Consider the following 27,637-nt stretch of genomic DNA (forward strand, 5'->3'; position numbering starts at 1 on the left):
CACAGCTTAGTAGAGTGCTGTGGGAGGGGGGAGGCAAGAGGCTTTTGCCCATATCTGAACATATTTGTATATAATTGTATATATTTTCTCTTATCACTAGTGTTTAATTAAAGCTGTGTCGTTTAGTTTTCAATCCAGCCAAGTCTCTCTCTTATTCTCTCTCTCCTTCCCTACCTGGGTGGGAGGGAAAGGGGATCGAGAGCATTGTTGTCGAACCTGAGTCAAACGGTGACAACAGCTTGTACTGTTTCTTTACACAGATGTTACAAGTCTTAGTGTGTCTTAATGACTTAAGACAATTGAGCAAATAAAAATATTTTAATATATTAACTTTTAATATATATGTGTCCTGGTTTGAGCCAGGATAAAGCCAGTTTTTCTTTTGCTGATTCCTTTTTTTCTTTTCAGTGAGCTTTCTTCAACTAGCAACTGCGTGTTCTGCTAGGTTGATAAGACACTGGAATGTTTTTGTAATTGCTGGGCCCTCAAGGTCGTGCCTTTGCTCTGCCGGCTCAGACACTGCGGGGGGATTTGTGGCCACCCCGTGGGAGGCTGGGTTAGACGAACAGCAAAACCGGCCAGAGATATTCTATCCCATATATCTACGTAGGCTCGGGGGAAGGTCAGAGATGACAGAAGAAAACTTCTTTCCTTCCTGCTTCGCTCTCTCGCCGCTTCGCTTCGCCTCTCTGTCTGCCTTCCTTCTTCTCTCTCTCTCTTTCTTTTGTTCGTGGCCGGCGTCTGGGAAAACACCATCTGCCCATCATCGTCGACCCATCGACCTCAAGCCCTCCTGACCCTCGTAACTCTCTGCCTTTCTCCAGGAGCAGCTTCGGGATTCCTCGAAATTGTCTCGTCTGAGGGAAGTGCTGTGGGAGTTGCTGGGGGTGGGGGGAGGCGAGAGGCTTCTACCCACACCTTTGTATAATCACATATAGATATACATATATACTCTCATATCACATATTAGTATTCTAAATAAAGCTGCACGGTTCAGTTTTCAATCTAGTCAAGTCTCTCTCTCTTTTTTCTCTCTCTCCTTCCCTACCTGGGTGGGAGGGGGAGGGGATCGAGAGCATTGTCAAACTGAGTCAAACGGTGACAATATATGTTACTGATCATATCCTTTAGCAGAGAATGCCAAACAACAAGCAAAGCAGCAACTGTGCTTACACAAATTATCTTGAAACCTCTAATACCACCTAAATGACTTGTGATAGAAGCATAATTAACATTAGCCGTTCCCATCTCAAGGGCCCAATTCAAAGAAAGACATTTAAAAATGTCTCAAGAATTTCAAGGGTAATATGTTGACACAAATCTTTCAAGTGAAAAATTCATGTATCAAGTGTTTTGGGGTCAAGCATGATGTGGTCTCAAGCAATGTGACTTCAAAGATGTTGACAGTAATTAGAGAAGAATAAAGGAGAGTTATCAGATTCTATAGAGCATGAATGTCATTGAATGTATTTAAGTTCATACCCTTTGCCTTATTCTGACTATAGAATGACAAGTGCTACTGTTCTAACTAGCACATTCCATGAAATTCCATGTTTTAGGCATAATTCAAAATAAACTCTGTGCAACTAAGTTGCCATAAATATAAAAACAGAAGTTAATACTGAACAACAGCAACAAAAAACCCCAAACACACAAAGTGATTGGATTTTTTTTAATGCTTCTTCGTAATAAGCAGCAGAGTCAAACTTTGATAGATCTGAGGAAGAATATATTTATGGCTCAGTCTCTTATGACTACAAACTTAAATATTTTCCATAATAAAGAGTCAACACAAAATCCCAATTCCCAGTCAAGAACAAGAGAATGAAGCATTTAATTGTCAGTTGGCCTGTGTTTTTTGAGCCTGAATTAATTCTGCCTAATGTATCCTTAGACTGTTAAATTCAGTAACAAAACTAGGAGCCGTGCTTCTACCTTACTCTCACAAACAAAAAGGGTAAGACAACACAGAAATGAAACAAACATTCTTTGAGGGTGTGGACTCTTAACGGGGAGTACGCACATTTCAAATGGGGGAGGTAGGAGAAGAGAATAGGAAGAAGGATGGGAGAAAGCTACTAGCAATGTTTTTAAATGTTATCATATCAGATGGTACCATACATTCAGTCCATCAAAATTATATGAGACTCAAAACAGCTGCTTATTTCTTAGAATATCCCATCTTCATGACAGGCAGCAAAAGCTGGACATTTTTAAATTATTGTCCTGGCTTGAGCCAGAACAGAACCAGTTTTCTTTTTAATTTTCAGTTAATAGAAATTTTCAGTTTATAAGAAACTGCACTTCCTGAAATGAACAGCGTGGTTTTCAGTGTCTGCTTCTAGGACTGATAATGCTCAATGTTTATAGTTACTGCTGGAAACTGGTATGCAAAAAGGTGCTTGCTTATAATTATTCCTATATAAACCAAGGTCACTGCTTGGTTCTGCTAAACTTTTTATGTGCCAGAAATGAAAGGGAGGAAAAGGGGTCATACCTGTGACCCTCCTGCAGGGACGAGTGGACTTGACAAGTGACTCAAAATTAACCAAAGTATTCCATCCCATACACATCATACTCAGTATAAATCTGAGGGATCACAAGGATCAAGCTCTCTTCATCCATGGCTGGCATCCTGGGAGGACTTAATCCATTAGTCTGCCTTTGTTCATGATCCATGTGTCCTGAATCCATGTGTTCCTGAATCCAATGCCTGTCTGCTACTGAGTCCAGGACTTTCCCAGGGCCCTGCAGCCTCAGTGATGACTGTTATTGGGGGGGGAAGCACAATACTGGTTTTGTATATATTTCATTATTTTCCTTTTCATCATTATTGTTTCATTAAAGCTGTGTAGTTTAGTTTCCAACCCATAAGTCTCTCTCCCTTATTCTCTTTCCTTTCCCCTTCTAGGAAGGGAGAGGGGTTAATAGAGAGAAACTGTCTTTTGTTTAATTGCTGGCCCAGCATCAAACCTTGACAGATTTATTGGTGCCCAACATGGGCCATGAAAACACTATATAATCACATAAGAATTATTCTTGATCTATTGGCTCTTTCAGAATTACTTTGAGGGACCTAAAAATTCCACAGATGTTTATTCACACCTAATACAACCCAATGTCAATTTTAGGAGTTTGGGAAAGTGGAGAAGAGTGGTAATATGAATTCCTGACTCTGACAAAAGACTTCATTGCATTTCTAAGCAAGTCGCATCTGGGAGTGGGATCTCTTCTTAATTCACAAGGACAGTATTGTTAACAGTTAGGAAGGACGGTAAAAGAACATGTCATACTTTTACAGCATGAAACAAGTGACCACTAGACTAAAAAAGACAAAATTAAATGTAAACACAACAAGGGTAATCACTACTTATCTTACAAACAATTTTATTAGATCATGTTAATGAAAAAATTGGGGAGGACCATGCACTAATTAGAAGCACAGGCTCAATGCAGCTGGCTGATCTACTGAAACTATATCTTGGAAAGCTGCTCTATATTTTAAGAAAACCATTCAGGCTGCAGACACACACACTCCACTGTTGTGAAAAAATAAGAAACAGGTTTGGCTTTCCTTTGTTTCTCCATCTTAAGTGTTGTCATTTTTTTCTCAAGATGGAACTATTAAGTCTGTTTCCCAAAAGAGGTAGACTTCAAAAACCTGAATATTTTAGTCAAACGTGTTTTTCTCCTTGTTTAAACCTACTTTACAACAAATATAAACCTTTCCTTTGCAGGCAGGCAGACAGGACAGAGGAAAACTATCTTTTTCAAAGTCACCATATCTAAGTCTTTAGTACTGCCTTGGATTTCTAATTCCAGCTCCTTGTCACTTGATCTAGCTGCGCTTTTGACAGCTTTTTCTCTCTCAGTTTTTTCAAAAAGATATTTTAATAACATATAAATATATATTATAAAATATAAAATTATATTAAAATATATATTATTTTTAAAAAAAAATGGTAAGGAAAGAGGCTTCAGTACAAACAGCAGCTTGCACTGGTTGCCCAGACCCTTCTCCTGGAGATAAGGGAAGTACCTGCACAAAGTGTACACAGATTGATCTGTTATGTCAGGTGGCCAAGTTGAAGGAAACAGTTAAAAGGCTGCATAGTATTAGAGGAACCAAGATAGGCAGCTGGTTTTAGAACGATGTTATGGTAACAGACAACACTGAGAATGAGCCACTTTGGACCCTGGCAACCTGCAAAACCAGGACTCTGCCACAGTCTCTATTCTCTAGTATTATGACCATGAACAACTATAGACACCCCTGAGCAAGGTCCACAAGGAGCAACTGTACCAGCAGCACACAATGGGTATCACAAAAGGAAATGTATGCTCATAGTGGGCGACTCTGTTAAAAGGTACTGAGGTGTCCATCTGCCAGCAGGAAAGGACAACTCTCCACCGGAACATCTCTCCACCGGGACACCAGCAGAGCCCTGTGTCATCTGCCAATTTGCGGAGAATTGTCCCAGCATAGAGTTGTCCCAGCAGAGAGATGTCCTGGCAAAGAGATGTTCTGGTGGAGAGTTGGCTGCGGAGAGTTGTCCTAGACCCCCTGACAAGGAGTCACAGGAAGTGTGCTACCTTCCAGGAGCAGTTCAGGACATTACTGAGCAGGTACCTCAACGCTTTAAGAGCACGGATTACTATCTGCTGTTACTCTTTCATGTGGGCACAAATCTCACCCAACCCATCACCTGGGCAGAATCAAAAAAGGCTACAGAGCTCTGGAGCAACAAGTGAAAAATTTTGGGGTGCAAGTTATCTTCTCCTCCATTTCACCAGTCGAAGGCATGGGGGCAGCCAGAAATAGGCATATATAAAACATATCAACCTCTGGCTACATGACTGGTGTCACTGTGAAGGTTTTTTGATTTTATAACAATGGGACATTCTTTTCTAACCGTAACCTGTTAGGGAGGGATGGGATTCATCTCTCTAGAAGGGGCATGGGAATCTTTGGCAGCAGGCTGGCCAGCTTAGTTAAACAGGCTTTAAACTGAAGAATTTGGGGGTTGGGGGCCAAAATGGCAATACTCAAGCCATTACATCCAGCTGGGGAATAAGCTTGGCCAATCAGAGCAATAACAAAGGTTCCTCAACTACCTGCCATGATGAGAATCAGGCAGCCTTCCACCCTTCTAGGGTGAAAGTTGCATGTTCAACTCCCTCTGAAATGCTGAGGGTGGACTCAATCCCCACATCCAGGTCATCAATAAAGATGTTGAATAGGACTGGGCCCAGTACTGATCCCTGGGGGACACCGCTGGTCACCAGATGTCAGCTGGATGCAGCTCCATTCACCATCACTTTCTGGGCCCAGTCACCCAACCAGTTTTTGACCCAGCAAAGGTTGCGCCTGTGGAAGCCGTGGATTGCTAGCTTTTCCAGGAGGATGCTGTGGGAGACTGTGTCAAAGGTCTTGCTGAAGTCGAGGTAGACCACATCCACAACCTTCCCCATATCCACTAGGGGGGTCACCCAGTCATAGAAGGCCAGTCAACAAGGCCAAGTTCAAGGTCCTGTACCTGGGTCAGGGCAGTCCCAAGCACAATTACAGGCTGGGCAGAGAATGGATTGAGAGCAGCCCTGAGGAGAAGGACTTGGGGGTGTTGGTTGATGAGAAGCTCAACATGAGCTGGCATTGTGTGCTTGCAGCCCAGAAAGCCAACCATTTCCTGGGTTGCATCAAAAGAAGCATGGCCATCAGGTCGAGGGAGGTGATTCTGCCCCTCTACTCTGTACTCGTGAGATTCCACCTGGAGTACTGTGTCCAGTTCTGGAGGCCCCAGCACAGAGCTCTTGGAGCGAGTCCAAAGGAGGGCCATGAAGATGATCAGGATGCTGAAGACCTCTACTATGAAGACAGGATGAGAGAGTTGGGGCTGTTCAACCTAGAGAAGGCTCTGGGGAGACCTTCAGAAGAAGTGTGGCCAGCAGGTCAAGGGAGGTGATTCTCCCCTTTGAACACTTCCAGGGAAGGGGCATCCACAACTTCCCTGAGCAACCTGTTCCAGTGTCTTACCACCCTCATAATGAACAATTTCTTCCTAATGTCTAACCTAAATCTACCCTCTTCCAGTTTAAAACCATTACCTCTTGTCCTATCGCTGCATGCCCTTATTAAAAGTCCCTTCCCAGAGTCCTGCACACTAGTCTTAACAGAATGCACAGCTAAAGCAGTCTGGCTTAGTTTATACAAGACCAAATACCAGCATACAGAATAATTTTTGACTGGTAACTTGTTTTTTTGTTGTGTCATTGCTGATAAACCTTACTACAGAGTCCACAAGATTTACTGAGATTCTATCAAGCTGCAAAACTTTGAATTAGCCTAACAAGTCATAAAAGGCTAAATGGCTACTCATATTTTGAATTTCTTCAGATAAAGAATTCTTTAAAATATTTTGATTAAATATTTCAATTTATAAAACTCACAACATAGCCATAATCTCTGTATATATTTAGAAAAATCTTTCTGACATGTTTTTGAGGGATACTCTTTCACAATTACTATCTGATCAATTCCTATAAAATCATTAAATTTTTACAGTAAGTTATAAATATATGGTGAATACATTACTGCTTATTTTCCAGCACTTCTGAGATGAGCAGAAGAGAAATTTTCCCCTTAAAGTGTATGGTATGGAATATCCCTTTGGTCATTTGGGGTAAGGTGTCTCAGCTCTGTCCCCTCTCAACTTCTTGTGTACTCCCAGTGTACTTGCTGCAGGGGGGCAGCATGAGAAAGAGGGAAGGCCTTGACACTGTATAAGCACTGTTCAGTGATAACTAAAACATCAGTGTATTATCAACATTGTTTTCAGCACAATTAAAATCACCATGTAAGCTACTATGAATAAATTTAACTCAGTTGCAGCAAAAACCAGTACAACTTCTTATATGTGTCTGTACAGTTTAATTCAATTTATATATATAATTTCACTTCCACAGTTTCTATATTTAAAGCAATAATTCTTATCTTAAAACCAACACCTCCCCCAGCAAACAGTTACAGTTTCATAAAGTCATGAGTGCATAAAATTATCCATAAAATAAGGACACGTTTTAACCCACTAAATCCAACAAACAAACCCCCCAAATTCAGTAACACCTCACCTGCATCAGCTCTGGACCGCTGACCTGGTGATTTTCCAAATGGGGTCTTCATTCATCTGTGTTTAAGTGAGCAGCAAAGCTGCTAGACTAGGGTGAAAATCTGTCTCTCCCCAACTCCCAAAATATCTTCTTACTTTCGTAATACAACAGCTATTTATTAATCCACCATCCAATCATCAATTTGTTCTTCCTCAAATATAGGAGAAGCACTTTCAGTTATATCACTCTGAAAAACAAACCAGAAAGTATAGTCTGATTTAAGACCTGGTTAAAATAAACATTGAAGTGAATAAAAATGTTTTTTCTTTCATGCTCAATGAGAAATCTCTTCATATTGTTATTCTGGATGCATTCAGTAAACAGAGGGCAGGTAGGCAAGAAGACAGGCAAATATTAAGGCTTGTACTTTTCCTCATATTCTCAATGCAAGTTGTATATCAGATCAAAGTCATCCACAGACAGATACACATAGAAAAACCTCATTAAAAAAACCCCAAAACTTTGCTTAGTATAGTGAAGAATTGCTACTATTTTAAAAACCCTGCCTGAAAGTAGAAGAAACTGCACTACATTCACCAGAGATAAAGCACAAACCACTGACTTCCATTTGTTATAAAAGAAATCAAAATGCTTCACACTCACATATCAGAAATCCTTCTCTATAGATACGTTAAAAAAACTGTAGAAAAAAATCTTGAAACTTAAAAGGTAAAAACCCCACAGATTCTATTGCAAAACTCAAACTAAAAATTTGTTAAGTCATTAGTTTAGAGAAGATCTGCATAAGTCAACGCTTTAAAGTCTTTTTCAAGATTTCAGTTATAGACACTTATCACCTACCATTTTGAAGAATTACACATCAACTATTTCAGACTAATGACTCTGGACAGCAAATATTTCTTCTAATTAATTCATTCATTTCAATGCTGCACAGGGCTAAAACAACAGGTTAGATCAGCTCATCCTTTTAGTCTTGTTTTGCTGTAGCTTATTAATTGAAATAAGTAAAATTTTGGGAAAATCACATAAGAGAAGAAAGAGACATGGAGAAAAAAAACAGAGCTTACATAGCACTAAGACAGTGAGAATTAGAGAAAAACACATCCCTAGTAGTCAACAACCCATCCTTGAGAAACAGTCCAGCAAGATGGATGAAAGGGATGGAAAGGAGTACTCCCCACAACTTATTTTGAAAGCCTTGAATACAAGGTAGAAAACAGTGACTAATTGGATCCATGGTATTGACATACCATTAATATATTTATGTCCCATCAGCATACTAAAACACCCACCCATAGGCTAGAGGGACGCCTGGTAAAAAAAAATGCCCCCTACACTTTTGAGCACATAGTAAAATTTTTAAGCACTGTCACTTTAAATGGAAGCAAAAAACTAGTCAATCAATTACGTATACAAGTGATAGAATATAATTAGAGATAACGTAATTTTATATGTTTCTGTGCATAAAAGTAACCCCTGTGTTTCAAGAAGCTGAACTTGCTTTGTGGAATACCACCTGGCTCCCTTTTCTGTGCAGAACTGGATATTAAAGCAAATATCTGGACTCTGTGTACGGACTGGCTTCTTGCACATGGGGTGACAGACACCCCCCCCCCCCCGCTTTCAGGATAACAGTTTTGGTGACCCAGATGGGACTGCCTTAGAGCCCTGCCCAGGTTGTCTTGCCTCTCCATGGTGGACTGGACCACTTGGGGCTCCAGTGAACACCAACTTGTTGATTAAGGAACTCCAGCAGATCCTCTCCAGCATCAGGTGGTAAGTGACTCAAAGGTGCAACGCTATAAAAGAGATATTTGCGGGGGGGGGGGGGGGGGGGGAAGGTAGAACATGCACTGTAAGTAGTTGGTTTATTGGTGCCATCTCCGCTTAAGTTGCAAAAGTTCGCAGCAGTAGCTTAAAACTTAATTGGTTAACTGGGGAAGTTTCACACAAGGCAAGGGAGGTATTTGTCTCTGCCAGAGCTGAGTGTTTGAAACAGTGTTTTTTTACGGTTTTACGGTTACGGTATGGGCACGTAAACTTCCAGTGAGGTACCTCCTGACTCTCCTCTCGGATGCATCCTTAAAAATTGGAAAACATTTGGGAACATTCTAATGACAAAAGAGAAAATGGAATTGTATTGTAACCATTGGTGGCTGAATAATAAGCATGAATATGGGGAAATGTGGCCACAAAATGGATCCTTGAATCATTGCACTATATTCCAATTGATGTTGTGTTGCTGTAGCATGGATAAGTGGGATGAAGTAGCGTATGTGGATGCTTTTATGACTCTCCATGGGAGGCCAGAAATTCAAAAGAAGTGTGGTATTAAGGAGGATGCCGTTACATATGCAGAATCAAAACCAAGTTGTAAGTTGGTGAAAGGGGATGAGGATGTAGATGTGCAACTGTTGGTACCCTCCATTTTACCCTGGAAATTCACCACCTGTGTACCGGTGACGTGCGGAATCAAACTTCACAACCTCAGGAAGATAATAAAGTAGGTATGTTTATTGCAGCACCAGGTGCAAGGAGGATCGCTTCTCCTAACTTGCACAGCCTGCATCAGTAAAGCTCTATTTTTATCTAGCAGTTACATGCATATTCATGAGGTCATCATACATATTCGTTATATTCTTAGAATAGGCGTTGCTTATGCTAATTATTCCCCCCAAATAATTTACATAAGTCTCCCCCTAATTCCGCATGTGCACTGCCATATGGTGGTAGTGGGCCGGGGTCTTCGGGATGAAGGCTCCAAGTCTTCCTTGCAGATTAGCTGAGCTGGTAACCGCAAGAAGTCTGCAGCTGGATTCTGCTTAGCCAAGGAGAACTTTTACACCATAGATAAGAGACTCCTACTCCCCTTATCTAAGGAATGTAGCACATTTCGGTCTTCTATTGTCTGCTAAAAAAATCTTAACCCTTATTTACCCAGTTCACTGGGGAAGCAAAGGTGGGACGAGTGGGGGATTGGAGAATGTGGATTTCAGTCCTATAGCCAGGAGAATGAGGGGACAGCACATCCTGCTATTCAAGCATCTCTAAGACAAGCAGTTGGGATGAAGGGACAACTTGTTTATCTACATGTCCCTTTTACAGCATTGGACTTGTCAAACTGGAAAAAAATCTATGGGGACATATCAATGAAATCCAGAGGGAATGTATGGGCTACTCAAAACAATAATGATGACACTAAACCCCACCTGGCGGGATATCCAGGCACATTTAGAAACTCTCCTCAATACTGAGAAAAAGCAAGTAAGTTTTGGAGAAAGTTAAAGAAGAATGGAAGCACAAATATGCACAAGATCACATTAATGGGGTTATGCCAAGGGAGGACCCGGAATGGGATCCAAACTCTGGGAGAGAGCTGGAAAGACTTAAGCGATGAAGGGGATGAAATGATAGATTTTCTACTAGATAGCAGAGCTAAACATTCAGTAATCACTAGCTGTAAGGGACCTTTAAGTAAAATTACAGTACTGATTGTCAGGGCAACTGGAAAGCCAGTGAGTTTTAAAGCTGTTCCTGAAACCGATGGAGTGAGCAATTGGAAGCAAGACATGAACTTATTAATTTCCCTATATGCCGGAATGTCCCTTGGACGTGATTTGTTGTGCAAACTGAACGCTCAAGTAACCTTTCCTGAGAACTCTGTGCAGTTACATATACCCCAGGAGGTGGCCTGCTAACCGAGGCACCCTTTACTGAGGAACCTGAAGATGACATTCCAGACGTGATGCAGTGATAAGATGTGGTGCTTCCTCTGGTATTGGCTTTTGAAGAACCAGGAAGAGCAAAGAATGTGACATCTGTCAAGATAGAATCTGGAGCTCGTCAAGTAAGAAAGAAACAGTATCCTACAATAATAGAAGCATGAAAAGGGTTGGAACCATTAAGTGACACCTTTTTAAAATATGGGCTGTTAAAAGAATGCCAATCTGAGTTCAACATCCCTATATTCATAGAATCATAGAATAGTTTGAGTTGGAAGGGACCTTAAATATCATCTAGTTCCAACCCCCCTGCACGGGCAGGGACACCTCCCATTAGATCCAGTTGTTCAGGACCCCATTCAACCTGGTCTTGAAGACTTCCAGGTAGGGGGCATCCACAGCTTCCCTGGGCAACCTGTTCCAGTGTCTCACTACCCTCACACTAAAGGATATCCTCCTAATGTCTTACCTAAATCTCCCCCCTTCCAGTTTTGATTAATTCCCCTTGTCCTCTCACTATAAGCCCTTGAAAAAAGTCCCTCCCCAGCTTTCCTGTAGGCCCCCTTCAGGCATTGGAAGACCACTATAAGGTCTCCCCAGAGCCTTCTCTTCTCCAGGCTGAACAGCCCCAACTCTCTCAGCCTGTCTTCATAGGTTCCATGTCCTTCTTATGTTGGGAGCTCCAGAACCGTACACCGTACTCCAGGTGAGGTTTCACTACAGCCGAGTAAAGGGGGAGAATAACCTCCCTCGACCTACTGGCTACACTTCTTTTGATGCAGCCCAGAACACAGCTGGCTTTCTGGGCTGCAAGTGCACATTGCCAGCTCATGTTGAGCTTCACGTCCATCATCACTCCCAAGTCCTTCTCCTCTGCACTGTTTTCGATCCACTCTCCACCCAGCCTGTATTTGTGCTCGGGATTGCCCTGACCCAGGTGCAGGACCTTGCGCCTGGCCTGGTTGAAAATCATGCACTTTGCACAAGCCCACTTCTCAAGCCTGTCAAGGTCCCTCTGGATGGCATCTCTTCCCTCCAGCGTGTCAACCTCACCATACACAGTTTGGTGTCATTGGCAAACTTGCTGAGGGTGCACTCAGTGCCACTGTCCATGTCACTGACAAAGATGTTAAATAGCACTAGTCCGAGTACCGACCCTAGGTGAACACCACTCATCACAGGTGTCCATCTGAACATAGAGCTGTCGATCACCACTCTTTGAGTGTAACCATCCAGCCAGTTCCTCACCCAAAGAGTGGTTGAATTCATTTTGTTCCAGTTTTGAAACCAGGATGTTGTGTGGGACAGCATCAAAAGCTTTGCACAGGTCCAGGTCAATGACGTGGGTTGCTCATCTTTTGTCCACTGATGCCATGACCCCATTGTAGAAGGCCACCAAATTAGTCAGGCAGGATTTGCCCTTGGTGAAGCCCTGTTGGCTGTCACCAATCACCCCTTTGTTTTCCACATGCTTTAGCAGAGCTTTCAGGAGGATCTGCTCCATGATCTTGCCGGACACGGAGGTAAGACTGACTGGCCTGTAGTTCCCTGGGTCTTCCTTTTTTCCCTTCTTGAAAATGGGAGTTATGTTTCCCCTTTTTCAGTCAGTAGGAATTTTGCCAGACTGCCAAGACTTTTCAAATATGACGGACAGAGGCTTTGCAGCTTCATCAGCCAGATCCTTCAGGAGTTGTAGAGGAATCCCATCAGGTCCCATGGACTTGTGCACCTTCAGGTCCTTCAGATGGTCACGAACCTGCTCTTCTCCTACAGTGGGGAGATATTTTTTTTCATAGTCCATGCCTTTGCCTTTTCTAACTTGGATGGTGTGACCAGAGCCTTATATTACCAGTAAAGAAACCTCGGTCTCAGGAATATAGGTTGGTTCAATATCTAAGAGAAATAATTTGGATAACTGTGCCTGTTTTTCCCAATCCATATACATTGCTTACATCTATACCTAAGACAAATGTTTATTTTACAGTTCTGGATTTGAAGGATGATTTCTTCTGCATCTCAGTGGATGAAGCAAACCAAACCATTTTTGCATTCAAATAGGAAAATCTGACAACAGGGAGGAAAGCGCAGCTGTGTTGGTCAGTGCTTCCACAAGGTTTCAAGAACAGCCCTACCCTGTTTGGTAACGTACTAGCAAAGGAACCGGAACTGTGGCAAGGTAACAGCCAAAACATCACACTGTTGCAGTACATTGATGACATAACGGTTGCTGCCAACAGAGGAGAGGACTGTTTAAAGGCTTGAAGAAATCATAGTGAGAAGATAGGAAACCTGTTGTGCAAATAACCATAAGATACAAAGGAAACACCAGCAGGAAACATAAAAACTGGAATCACTCCAGGGCAATACTGGCAAATAGACTTTTCTGAGTTACCAAAGCGTAATCAGTACAAGTATTTGCTTGTTTTGGTTTACACCTTATCAGGACGGCCAGAGGCTTTTCCTTGTCACACCAATCGGACCAGGGAAGTTACTAAAATCTTGTTGAAAGAGGTAATTCCTAGGTTTGGGATTCTCAAGGGCCTATCTTCTGACAATGCACTCCACATTGTTGCAGAAGTGGTCCAGGGGGTATCCAAATTCCTACAATTGGGACTTGCACACCCCATGGAATCCACAGTCTAGTGGGAAAGTAGAGAATGAATCAGACCATTAAAAGGCAAATTGCTAAATTATGCCAGGAAGCTCACCTTAAGGGGATAGATGTTTTACCTATGGCCTTATTGAGATTTAGAATTACTCCAAGAGTCAGGGAAGGAGTAAGCCCATTCAAGATGCTAAAAGAATGTTAAAAGAAAAGCAAATATCTGGACTCTGTGTGTGGATCAGTTTATTGCACATGGGGTGACGGATCCCACTTTCTGAACAATTTCCTTAAGAAATGTGATTGCTGTAATCATTTTCTGTGTAATCCATCAGTCATTGGTGGCTTTCTCCCTTTCACTTTTTTTTTTTTTCTCAACAGTGGCTTTGGAATCTGCTGTTTTGACAAAGGGGTAAAAAACAGAGGAATGACCCTAACTACATTTGGAAGAACTAATTCTTTAGACATTCAGTCAGGAAGCAATAAGAATTTGCAAAATTAAGCTTAAATATCCATTTAAAGGAATTTATCAGTTTTTCCACATTTCATCTCTTCCTGAAATCTACCTATTATACATACAGTAATGCTGAACAATACCAGAAGAACAATATTCAAGAATTAAAACACATCTGAAGAAACAATAGGAAGAAATTAGCTTGCCTATTTTACTAGAATTCAAGATATTTTTATTTATACCAATGACATCACTAGTTTAAAACACACATCCATATTTAGTTTCACAAGGACTGTATACACATGCAAGAAAAAAATAACTTTTTTTCTTCCAGATGAGACGAGAGATTATGGTTTAGAAAGAATCAACTGCAATTTAGCATTATACTTCTATACTAAACAAACAATGAAAAAAACCCAACCACACACACATGAAAAACATCAGCACTTAATTAAAATACCCTTTTCCAGTAAGCTGTTGACTTGTCATCCAGGAGGTTGCAAATATTTCATAACATCTGTATGTATTATATGTGGGTTTTTTTTCAGATTTCCAATCCATAGCTGCCAGAATGCAGTGCTCTCTGACCAGGCTCTTTATATATTCCACACATGGTGGGTGTAATATTTAATATAAAATTTACTTTTTTGAAGACAGCTGACATTACACGGGACTTCTGATTTAGCAGAGTGATCCAGCAATGTACCCAAATCACAGTACAAGTGTAAGCTACACTTAGCAAAATATAGCAATTGCAATACACAATTCAATCACTACTACGCCAACAAAGACATACCTCTTAGAAAGAAAAAGGCTTCCTAATCCTTTTAAAGTCACATAGCATTTGCTAACACTTAAAGCAGCATTTCACTGTGCTCTCTGAACCAAAGGACACAAGACTATTGAAGTGAAAAGCTGATTCAGCAATTCAAACATTTTCTATAAACTAAGCCACTTAACTTCCACAAATTCAACACTTAAGATTTTCACAGAAATGAAATGAAACTTGTCTTTTCTTAAAATTAGTATACTGAATTCTTTATACGTCAGTTTCAGAGTGACAGTTCTAAAGGCATTAATAAGTAGGGATAAAATGAGATTTTCTGAAGATCAATTGATATACTCAGAGAAAATCTTGAACTTTAGAGCATATGTAAGAATTTTTGAAGTCTTCTTTGCCTTATTAAAATAAACCAGAAAAATATACAACTTATATATTGTTCTTTGTAATACAGTTTTGTAATAAAAGATTTTGAATTTTGTGGGTTGAAATTTTTTCTTGATAATTTTCCATGTTAAGGCTTTGGAATATTTATAAGATAGCATTAAATGTGCTGTTGTCATTATTAATATCTATAAGTCTAAGAACGCCATGTTCCACACAAAAGAAATTTGCAATGTGTTCCCGACATACTAAGTAACAATAAGTCATACTGTTAAGGAAGAATGGAAATTCGTTGTTAGAAGGATATACATAAGATGACTTAGGAAACAACTTTTGAGGACAATTCTGTTGACAGCGCTGGAGTTTAGTATTTGAGCAATTTAAAATGAGAAACTGGTAAGTCACTTGAAAATATTTCCATATGACTTCTTGTCCTGGTTTTGGCTGGAATAAAGGTAATTTTCTTCTAGTAGTTGGTATAGTACTGTGTTTTGGATTTAGTATGAGAATAATGTCGATATTTTAGTTGTTGTTAAGCAGTGCTTACACTAGTCAAGGACTTTTCAGCTTCACCCTCAGACTACCTCTCTGAAATGCTTATATAATAATACACAGAGCATGGAGAATAAGCAGGAGGAGTTGGAGATCCGCTTTGGGTTGAAACAAGATGAGCCTAGGGGTGGTGTGCCCACGTCAGGGATGAAATCGATAACCCAGCTCAAGTGCATTTACACCAATGCACGCAGCATGGGAAAGAAACAGGAGGAGCTGGAAGCCCTTGTGCAGCAAGATAACTATGACCTAGTTGCCATCACAGAAACATGATGAGATGGAACTCAGGACTGGAATGCTTCAACAGATGGTTACAAGCTCTTTAGAAGGGATAGGCAAGGAAGGAGAGGAGGTGGGGTGGCCACAGGATCAGGCCCAGCCAGTATGGGTTCAGGAAAGGCAGGTCCTGCTTGACTAACCTGATCTCCTTCTATGATCAGGTGACCTGCCTGGTGGATGAGGGAAGAGCTGTGGACATTGTCAATCTGGAATTTTGGTAAACCCTTTGACACCATCTCCCACAGCATTCTCCTAGAGAAGCTGGTGGCACATGGCACAGACAGGTGCACTCTCCACTGGGTAAAAAACTGGCTGGCTGGCTGAGCCCAGAGAGTTGTAGTGAATGGGGTTGGACTCAGTTTTGGGTCCGGTCTTGTTCAATATCCTTATTAACAATCCAAATGATGGGATTGAGTGCTTCCTAAGTAAGTTTGCAGATGACACTAAGCTGGGTGGAAGTGTTGATTTGCTTGAGGGTAGGAAGGCTCTGCAGAGAGACCTGGACAGACTGGATCGATGAGCCAAGGCCAATTGTATGAAGTTTAACAAGGCCAAGTGCCGGGTCCTGCACTTCAGTCACAACAACCTGGTTTGAGTCAGGATGAAGCCAATTTTCCTTTTACTGTTTTTTTTTTTCCTTCAGTAAGCTCTCTTTTAAATAGCAGCAAGTTTTCCAGCTAGTGGACTGATAACGCTGGAATGTTTATGTTATTGCGGAGCACGCGGCAGCGCAGAGTGGAGAGCGGCACCGGCAGCGGTGAGAGCTGTTCCTTTTAATTTTTGAGAGAGTTTTGAGAAGGGGCTGGGCTTTCTGGAGATGGTGAAGCCGTGGCAGAGCGGGGAGACCCAAGTCTGAGCAGGAATTCTGTGAGGAACCGGAAGGCCGACGTGGCGGGGGGCATGTCTGAGAACTGTGGCAAAATTTAAAAGTGGCCATCTCGGCAGCTCAAGTCAGAGCACGGAGCAGAGAACAGTGGTTGCTTTCTCTAGCTAGACAGACAGATCAGCCAGACAGATCATGGTCACAACACGACCAAAAGCCGCAGTGAAAAAGAATGCGGATGCTCAGACTGAGCTTTCGAGCAGATATGCGGCCGTGCAGGTCTCTGGCTGCAGCGAATGCCTGAGCCTGGCACTTGTACTGGGGGGGAGCCAGTGACACTGCTTGTGTGCGGTGTGAGCAAGTAAATGATCTGCTCAGGCAGGTGGTTGAACTGAGGGAGGAGGTAGAAAGGCTAAGAAGTATCAGAGAATGCAAAAGCGAAACAGATTGGTGGAGCTACACCCTAAGGCAAGGGCAGATGGAAGAGGTTGAGCAAGTGATGGATCCCCTCCCCTCCTATCATCAGACAGAAGGAGAGGACTCAAGAGACAGGGAGGAATGGAGGGAGGTCCATCATCAGAGAAGTAAGCGAAAACCCTCCCAACCCCCTCCACCCTCCCAGTTGCCCTTGGATAATAGGTATGAGACCTTAGAACTTCAGGGACAGGTAAATGAAGATGGAGGGGTAGATCTATCTAGTGAGTCACCTAGGGCTTGTCACTCACCCCCACGCCTTAGGATTCTTCAACTAAGAAGAAAAGGAGAGTAATTGTGGTGGGTGACTCCTTTCTGAGGGGAACAGAAGGGCCCATTTGTTGACCAGATCCATCCCACAGGGAAGTCTGCTGCCTCCCTGGGGCTCAGATAAGAGATGTGAAAAGGAAACACTCTGATCTGGTACAGCCCTCTGACTACTACCCACTGCTGGTTTTTCAGGTTGGCAGTGATGAAATTATTACAAGGAGTGCAAGGGCAATGAAGAGAGACTTCAGGGCCCTGGGACAGCTGGTTGGGGGGGTCTGGAGCGCAAGTAGTGTTTGCTTCCATACCTGTTGCAAGAATGGGTGAAGAGATAAACAAGAAGAGTCTACAAATCAATGTATGGCTATGTGACTGGTGCCAAAGGCAGGGCTTTGGTTTTTTTGATCATGGGCTGCTATATGAGACATCTGGCCAGCTGGTGGCAGGTGGGATGCACCTGTCCCAGAGGGGGAAAAGGCTTTTGGGGCAGGAGTTAGCAGGGCTCATTGACAGGGCTATAAACTAGATATGAAGGGGGAAGGGGAGATAACTGGGCCTGTTAGGGACAAGCCCAAGAGCAACATGCCAGGGCTTGAAGGATGGTGGACTAGGGAGGATTCTCAATTTGCTGTTTCATTGAAGGGAAAGGATTGATGTATAGACCCTGTCCCACAGGGGAAACAGGGTACTAGGGCAAGAGTTAGCAGAGCTCGTTGTCAACGTTTGACTCAGATCTGACAACAATGCTCTCGATCCCCTCCCCCCCCCCGGTAGGGAAGGAGAGAGAGAAAAAGAGAGAGACTTGGCTGGATTGAAAACTAAACTACACAGCTTTAATTAAAACACTAATGAATCATACAAGAAAATATATACAATTATATACAGATATATTCAGATATGGGCAAAAGCCTCTCGCCTCCCCCCACCCCCAGCAACTCCCACAGCGCTCCCCTGAACTGGGAAGAGTCCCGAGGAATCCCAGAGCTGCTGCTGGAGAAAGCAGAGAGTTATGAGGGTCAGGAGAGCTCGAGCCTAAGGGTCGACGGTGATGGATGAACAGAGTCCTCCCCGGACGCCGGCCATGGATGGAAGAGAAGGCGAGAAGAAGCAGGAAGCTGTCTTCTATGATCTCTGACCTTCCTTTGAGCTTACGTAGATATATGGAATGGAATATCTTTGGTCAATTTAGCTGTCTGTCTAACTCAGCCTCCCACGGGGGGGGGTCAGAGATCTCCCCATAGTGTCTGAGCCGGCGGAGTGAAGGTGTAACCTTGAAACCTTAGTAGTGAGAAAAACATTCCACTGTCTTATCAGCCTAGCAGAACACACAGAGCTTTAGGCTAGATTCAAAGTGGGAGGGGGTTGTAGCTGGGCTTGAACTAGTGGGGCATTGCTCTAGTATTAATGAAGACCAGAAGGCCTCCTGCCTCCCAAGGGTCCCACCAGTGTGCTCTGCTCGCTTCCTGAAATGCCTGCACACCAATGCATGCAGCATGGGGAATAAACAGGAGGAGATAGAGGTCTGTGTGCGGTCTAAAGGTTATGATCTGGTGGCAATTACAGAGACATGGTGGGACAGCTCACATGACTGGAATGTGGTCATGGATGGCTATGTCCTTTTTAGGAAAGACAGGTCAGTGAAGAGAGGTGGTGGAGCTGCTCTTTATGTGAGAAAGCAACTAGAATGTACTGAGTTCTGTCCAGGGGCAGATGAGGAGCAAGTGGAAAGTCTGTGGGTACAAATTAAGGAGCAGGCTGGCATGGGTGATACAGTTGTGGGGGTCTATTACAGACCTCCTGATCAGGATGAAGGAGTTGATAAGGCTTTCTTCAGCAGCTGAAAGCAGCCTTACAATTACAGGCCTTGGTCCTCATGGGGGATTTTAACTACCCAGATATTTGCTGGAAGGCCTACACAGCCAGCCATTCACAGTCTAGGAGGTTCCTCCAGTGCATTAATGATAACTTCTTAATGCAAATGGTGGACAAACCAACTAGAAGAGGAGTGCTGCTGGATCTTGTGCTCACCAACAAGGAGGGCCTTGTTGAAGCAGTGGTGGTCAATGGCAGCCTTGGCTGCACTGATCACGAGAGATGGTGGAGTTCAGGATCCTGTGTGGGAGGAACAGAATACCTAGCAAGACCACAACCCTGGACTTCTGCAGGGCCAACTTTGGCCTCCTCAATCAATTATTAAGGGAAGTCTCATGGGAAAGGGTACTAGGTGGTAAAGGGGCTCAAGATAGTTGGTCAACATTCAAGGACCACTTCTCCCAAGCTCAGGATCAGAGCATCCCAATGGGTAGGAAATCAAGTAAGGGAGCCAGGAGACCTGCATGGTTAAACAAGGAACTGCTGGACAAACTCAAGTGGAAAAAGAAAATCTATGGATCATGGAAGGAGGGGCTGGCCACTTGGGAGGAATATAGGACAGTTGTCAGAGGATGTAGGGAGGCAATTAGGAAAGCTAAGGCCTCCTTGGAACTTAATCTTGCAGGTTAGGTCAAGGACAATAGAAAGGGCTTCTTCAAATACACTGCAGATAAAATTAACACTAGAGGCAATATAGGCCCACAGCTGAATGAGGTGGATGCCCTGGAGACAGAGGATAGAAAGAAGGCAGAGGTGCTGAATGCCTTCTTTGCCTCTGTCTTTACTCCTGCAGACTCTCCCCAGGGGCCCCAGATCCCTATAGCCCCAGAAGAAGTCAGGATAAAGGAGGAGTTTGCTTTGGTATATGAGGATTGGGTTAGGGATCAGTTAAGCAATCTGGACATCCATACATCGATGGGTCCGGATGAAATGCATCCAAGGGTGCTGAGGGAGCTGGCCACTCTCCATCATCTTTGGAAGTCGTGGGCAACAGGAGAGGTGCCTGAGGACTGGAGGAAAGCAAATGTCACTCCAGTCTACAAGAAGGGCAAGAAGGAGGACCCGGGTAACTATAGACTGGTCAGCACCACCTCCATCCCTGGAAAGGTGATGGAAGAACTTGTTCTTGGCACTATCTCTAGGCATATCAAGGATGAGGGGGTCATTAAGAGCAGTCAACATGGTTTTATCAAGGGTAAGTCATGTTTGACTAACCTCATAGCCTTCTATGAGGAAGTAACTAGGTGGATAGATGATGGTAGAGCAGTAGATGTGGTTTATCTTGATTTCAGTAAGGCATTTGACACTGTCTCCCACAGCATCCTCATAGATAAGCTGAGGAAGTATGGGCTTGATGAACAGGTAGTGAGGTGGATCATGAACTGGTTGAAAGGAAGAAGTCAGAGAGTTGTGGTCAGTGGGACAGAATCTAGTTGGAGGTCTGTGACTAGTGGAGTCCCTCAGGGGTCGGTACTGGGACTGGTGTTGTTCAATATTTTCATCAACGACCTGGATGAGGGAATAGAGTGTGCCCTCAGCAAGCTTGCTGATGACACTAAACTGGGAGGAGTGGCTAACACATCAGAAGGCTGTGCTGCCATTCAGCGAGACCTGGACAGGCTGGAGAGTTGGGCAGTGTGGGGAACGGTCCATCTTCTCTCCCCCCACATAAGACTAAACAAAATGCCTTTCAAGCCAGCAAAACAAGAGTGGCGCCTTTTTACTGATTTAGCCAAGGACAGAATGGAACAGGCCTCTTGCTCTACCAGATAACTCCACAGCAAGGAAAACAGCATAAGGGTTACGATAACTGGCAGAAAAATGGACAACAGGTTAAAGACTGCCTCTAAAAGAGCATGTACTTGGCCAGTGCTAATTGGCTAATTTGAACAGTGATACTTTCTCGAACAGTGATTTCTGATCTATAAAAGAGGGCAAGATCCGCAGGCCGGGGCTCTCTCTGCCTGACCGGGACGAGACCCTGCTGCAGCACCTGGACCTGCCTGGAACGCCAGCCTCGCTGTCCGGAGGAGCCGAGAGGGAAGGGGGGGGGCCGCCTGTGCCCGCTCCACGGGGACCCTGCCTGCCCAGCCTAAACCAAACCGGACCAAAGTAGGAGCTTGCCCAGCCTGCCTTCGCCACCCACTTCGGGACTAAAGCCGTGCTTGCTGCAGCTGCTGCTGCTGGGAGGGGTCGCCCCGGTTACCGGGAAGCGCCGCCCCCGACAGATCTCCTGCCGAGCCTGCCAGCTGTATCCCGGGAACCACGCGCTACGGAAGGAGGGTAAATACACACACACACACACACTCTAACTTTCCTGCCGGGCTCAACTCCTACCCTTTTACTCCATTGATTTTGCACTCATCCTCGGAGTGTGCCTTTAATAAGACCATAGTACCTTTGAATCCCTTTTCCAATATACACCTAGACAACCTCTCCTGAACCTCGATCCCTTAATTAGTGTTGACCCTTAATAAACGGATTAATTCGTAAACGAAACATTGGTCTCAGTAGCAATTTGTGAGCGTGGTGGGAGGGTATTCTAATCTACCCTCTAAGATACGGTCCCGCAGTGGCCTTTCCTCTGTGAGAGGCGAACGCCACGTGTGACCCTCAGGCTTATTCACAAACCTCTCCACATTGGGGGGGGAAGTCGCGGAAACATCCTGACAGCCGGTAGCCCCCCAATACCGGCCCGCGACATTGTGGTGTCAGGAGTGGGATATTGAGGGTCTTTTGGAGCCCCCATACCATGCTCTCAATTGCTAATTAAAAAAAAAAAAAAAAAAAAAAGCTACTCCAATTGGCATCAAAATGAGCACCGAGAGTACCAATGCTGAGGCTGCTTGTGCAGACGATACTATTCATGCAAAAGTTGCCACTGAGGCAGAAAATACTACAATTGGTACCAAAATGAACACCAAGAGTACCAATGCTGAGGCTGCTTGTGCAGAAGGTACCACTCCTGCGAAGGTTGCCACTCAGGCAGAAAATATCAAGGTTCAGGACGGGTCAACTTCTCTGTTTGAGGAGGAACTGCACAAATATGCACTTGTGCAGCCCTTGTGGGACTACCTTAAAAAGCACAAGTACATTCCAACCTTTGAAGAATTTATGTGGGCTCAAGAGGCCTATGTGAAGGGAGACTTCCATATCATTGCAGATAACCTTATAAAATTGAATAAAGAATGCTCTGTATTTGGAGGCTTAAAAAAGGATATCAAGAAATATGGGATAGATTATATCAATGCCTGCTGTTTCTTTATCCTGGTCATGGTTGCATGGAGGGAGGAGAGAATGCAGCGGCAAGAGATCACAAAGCTGCAGCGAGAGTATACTGGGCTGCAGCGAGAGTTTAAAGGGCTGCAGCAAGGGCTTGAGCAAGGGTATGCTGGAGTGCACCGACAGATTCAAGAGTTGTACCAAGAGTATTTAAAGGCGCAGCAGGAAAATAAAGAGCTGCAACAAGAAAATGAAAGGTTGCAACAAGCGAATAAGGAGTTACTACAGGTGTATAAGGAGTTGCAGACAAAGGTGCAACGAGAGTATGCAGAGCTGGAACGGGAAAATATGGGACTGCAACAGGAAATTGAGGGGCTAAAACAAGAGATTGAACAGCGAGGGCAGTTAAAACAAAAAGATGCTTCCCCTTCAAGGGAGGAGGACTCTGGGGATACCTTAAACTCCTCATATTCCTCGGAGTCAGATGGCATGAACCATGAGCCTCAGGACTGCTTTGAGACAATAAAAAAATGCAAGCCTGTAGGCTCATCGCAAGTGCCCTTACATGATCAGTCGGTTAATAAGCAGTTATCTTTTAATGACAAAATAGAAATACTTAATCCTTCCCTTTCAAAATCAAAACAGCAGCAAGCCCCCGAGCAGCCGCTCCCTCTCCCCTCCTCGGCAGATAGCAAGCTGGAGAGTTTATTAGCTGACATAAAGGAGGTGTGTGAATTCATTGCTAAAGTAGCATACAGCCGGGAAGAGAAACATAATCAACTTCTTGCTAGGGAGGAAGACGTTTCAATCCACTCATCTTCTCCCCATAATTCTGAGGATGAGATGGAGGAGGGAGAAGAATATAAATATCTGCACCCGATTGTGAGAACTTCCCATTCTCAGAAAGGAGAAGGTGCCAATAAGAAAAAAGAGGTAATAATTAAAGAAATACCTTACACTGCAATGGAATTGACAAATATTAGAAATCAATACAGCAGGCTTCCATCTGAGACGGAAGCTGAATATGTAATGAGAGTGTCCCTCACAGGAGGAGATCATATCATGTTGAGTGACGCAGAAGCTGAAGGGTACTGGGGACCCGGAATTATTTTAACAACTGAAGACAAGTCGCACCCCTGGACCCTAACTCAGCGTGCAGCTTTTTGTGTTGGCACAACTAATCCCCTTTACAGAGGGGAGCCATTGGCCCTGGAAGGGGACGACTCTAATCTTATAGCTAACATAAGAAAGGCTGCTGTGCTCCAAATGATTTATGACCATGAATTAATACCAGACCAGAAAAGTCCTATGAGTCTTCGAGTAAAACCGGAAAGACTGAATGTTCTAATCAGGGGACTTTCTGGACCGATTCAAGGTGTAGTCATCCAAATTAAAGGTAAACTCCAAGATGGACATAAGCGAGGATTTACATGGTCCGATTTGGTTACAGAATTAATGACTTATAGCAAGGAGTATGGTATAACTATTTCAGAAAAATCTCGCAAACCTCCTGCAGTCAGACAAGTCACTCAACCTTCATATGCTGATATGGCTGCTAGGCCACCCCGGAACCTCCCTCCTCCTAAGCAGCAAGGAAGATCACGGGGTGACTGGACAGTCGTGAATAGAGGTAAACAAAACAGAAAACCACCTAGCACACATAGAAATCAGCGCCCTGAAAATCAACGTGCTTCATCACAAGGTAACATGGGGCCATACGCTAAGCTTAAGGAGGAAGCCAGGCGTATAGGTATCCCACCGAGGCTTTTGTCCTGGAATTATTCTTATCAGCACCTGAAAGACCTAGTAGAAGATTGGTCTAAAAGGCCTAACTCAAGATCTGATTCAAGAGACAATCAGTCTAGAAGGCCTAACTCACAGTCTAATTCAAGAGAGAGATCGAGAGAAAGATCCAATAGCTCGGGAAACTAAATAACCCTCCTTCTGCAAAGAAAAGAAAATCTAAAAGACAGCGGAGGAGGGGAAAGGGACAGAATCTTAATACAGAAACTAAAAATGATTGGCAAACAAACAGTAATCAATCAGGCCCTAAAACTTCCAGTCCTCCAAAAGATTGGCAAAATGTGTTAAGGTTAGTTCAAAATAAAAATGGGGACTTGGAACTTACCTGTGCTGTTGGGCCAAGACGTTATCCTGTAACATTTGTGGTAGACACAGGAGCACAAATTTCCACGCTGAAAGCCGATGTAGCTAAACAATGTGGTATTAAATCATCTCTAAAGCAAATATATGTAAGTGGAGCATTTGGTAACTCTGCTTTACAAAAAACAGCTAAAGTCACTTTAAATTGACCAGGAGAGGAAAAACCAATTCGGACTGAAATGATTGTGGGTGACATTCCTTACAATTTGTTAGGAATGGATGTTCTCACGGGCCGAGCGTGGAGAGATGAAGAAGGCCGTTGCTGGAATTTTGGCACACCCACACCAAAGATAAGATTATTGCAGTGTGCTCCGCGCCTACCACAAAGCAGGATAACAAATGTGAGACAATATTCTATCCCAATTGCTGCAAAGGAAGGTATTAAAGAAGTAATTTCTGACTTAAAACAAAAGGGCATTATTGTGCCCTGTCATTCACCATTTAACTCCCCAATCTGGCCTGTAAGAAAACCAAATGGTAAATGGAGGATGACTGTTGATTACAGGAAATTGAATGCCAATACAGATATACTCACAGCTGCTGTACCTAACATTGCTGATTTGGTACTAGAAATCCAGGAAGCAGCACACTCAGTGCTGGCCTCATTGGATGTAAAGGATATGTTTTTCCAAATCCCTATTGATCCTGAGGACCAAAAATATTTTGCCTTCACTTGGGATGGGGTGCAGTACACTTTCACAAGGTTACCCCAGGGATATAAACATTCACCCACACTGGCCCACCACGCGCTTGCATGTGAGCTGGAAAACATTCCAGAAATCAAGAATAACACCAATGTTAAAGTCTATCAGTACATAGACGATGTTCTGATAGGGGGCCAGAGTGAGAAGGAGGTAAAAGCAGTTTATGATGCTATCATCAAGCATCTAACCGACTTGCATGTAGAAATCCCTGAGGAAAAGATACAACCACCTTCCCAAGAGGCAAAATTTCTGGGAATAAAGTGGAAAGGGGGGACATGGAATATTCCTTCTGATACTTTGTCCCACCTAAAAGAGATAAAGGTGCCCTCTAATAAAAAAGAATTGCAGGAAATACTAGGAACCCTCCAGTACTGGAGGAAGCACATCCCAGATTTATCTGTCATAGCACGTCCTCTTTTTGATTTACTGAAAAAGAATCGTCACTGGGAATGGGATAAATCTCATGAGGAGGCCCTTGAATTATTATTATTGGAAGCACAGACTTTCCAAACTCTGGGACCTCTCCACCCAGAAGATCCAATAATAATAGAATGGGGATTCTCAACCAGTGCCTTATCCTATCACTTTTGGCAACGAGGGCCTAATGGGAGTACTCGACCAATTGGCTTCTACTCTCAATCATTTAAGGATTCAGAAAAGCGATATTCCATTCTAGAGAAGGGATTGTTAACAGTGTGTACAGCACTGAAAGAAGTCAGCAAAATCATTAAAAACCAAAGGGTAATTCTTCAAGGCCCTTTCAAAGTAGTTAACCAAGTACTGTCTGGAAAGGCCCCTCCAGAAGGAATATCTCAAAGGGGTACAATCAGGAAGTGGTATAGTCAAATTGAGTACTATTCTGGCCTTTTCAAGCTTGAGGAAGGTCCGGACAAACAACTGAAGATTCAGGAACAAATTGGATCGACAGATGAGAAAAATTTAAATATGAAAACTCCCAGTCCTATTAAAGAGGCCCTGGAATACAAGAGTGAAATGGTTAATGCTTGGTTTACAGATGCTTCATCTCGAAGAGAAGGGAAAACCTGGTTGTTTAAATCTGCTGCAATTAAACCTTCCACAGGCAAACAAATAATAAATCATGATAAGGGCAGTGCCCAAGTGGGGGAGCTGGACGCTGTTCTCAATGTTTTTGTAAAAGAGAAAGCCTCCAAGGACACTGTGTACATTTACACAGATTCTTTTGCAGTCTTCAAGGGCTGTGTGGAGTGGATAACTTTCTGGGAACAGAATAATTGGGAAATTAATGGGGTGCCAGTTTGGCATAAAGAAAAATGGCAACAAATATTGAAGATTGCCAAAGAGAACCCTAATTTTCATGTAGGGTGGATTCCTTCTCACCAGACTAATTTGAAAAATGAAACTAGTAAGTGGAATAACTATGTTGATGAGCTAGCTAGAATTGATGTGAAGGAAATCCGATCAGCTATCACAGAAGGAGAAAATCAGGAATGGAAAAGATTGCTTGAATGGCTCCACTGTAAAAGAGGCCATTCAGGAATCTTTGATCTATACAAAGAAGCACAAGCCCGTGGGTGGCCTGTCACCCGTGAGCAGTGTAAAACAGTCATTTCGTCATGTGATCTTTGCAAAATCAGACTCGGGGAACATCCACTAACATCTGATCATTTGCATATCAGGGAAGGAAAACCCTTGTGGTCCACATGGCAGGTGGACTATATCGGTCCCTTCCGCAAATCAGGAAACAAACAGTATATCATTGTGATTGTAGAGGTAGTATCAGGATTAACCTGTGCTGAAGCTGTCTCTAAAGCAAATGGGAAAAACACAGTTCATTTTCTGGAAAGGGTATTTGGGGTTCTTCCTAAACCCACAAATATTCAATCTGATAAAGGAACTCATTTCACCTCACACCTGGTACAGCAATGGGCTAAAAGGGAAGGTATCAAATGGACATTTCATGTCCCATACTACCCACAAGCTAATGGGATAGTAGAACGTACTAACGGATTAATTAAAAGTCTCATTCATCCACAGGATTCCAGATGGGATGAGAGGTTGAGCTATGCAGTCTCTACTATAAACAACAGGTGGGGGGTGAACGGGTGCCCTCGTTTAAATGCCTTTTTCCCTACATCACCTACTCAGGATGATGGCCAGCACAGAAGACTTTACAACAAGTCCAAAACTCCTCTCCACCCTGGACAGACTGTTTTGGCAAACCTGCCAAA

General features: G+C 43.3%; 2 protein-coding genes across 8 annotated transcripts in view; one reads left to right on the forward strand and one right to left on the reverse strand.

Annotated features, from left to right (window-relative positions):
* Positions 1-27,637, forward strand: part of LOC127395183 (uncharacterized) — a 432,114-nt gene that overhangs the window by 49,041 nt on the left and 355,436 nt on the right. The gene's annotated exons all lie outside the window — the stretch shown is intronic.
* LOC127395200 (spindlin-Z) overlaps positions 1-27,637 on the reverse strand; it is a 149,678-nt gene that overhangs the window by 42,533 nt on the left and 79,508 nt on the right. For 5 of the 7 annotated variants that reach the window (XM_051641775.1, XM_051641776.1, XM_051641779.1 and 2 more), the window contains one exon: positions 7,129-7,354. The exons of the other annotated variants lie outside the window; for them this stretch is intronic. In XM_051641775.1, coding sequence (XP_051497735.1) covers positions 7,129-7,180 — 52 coding nt within the window. In that variant the 5' untranslated portion in view covers positions 7,181-7,354. The remainder of the gene's footprint in view (positions 1-7,128; positions 7,355-27,637) is intronic. 7 annotated transcript variants of the gene reach the window in all.

Source organism: Apus apus, chromosome W (assembly GCF_020740795.1).
Source record: "Apus apus isolate bApuApu2 chromosome W, bApuApu2.pri.cur, whole genome shotgun sequence".
Lineage (NCBI taxonomy): Eukaryota > Metazoa > Chordata > Aves > Apodiformes > Apodidae > Apus > Apus apus.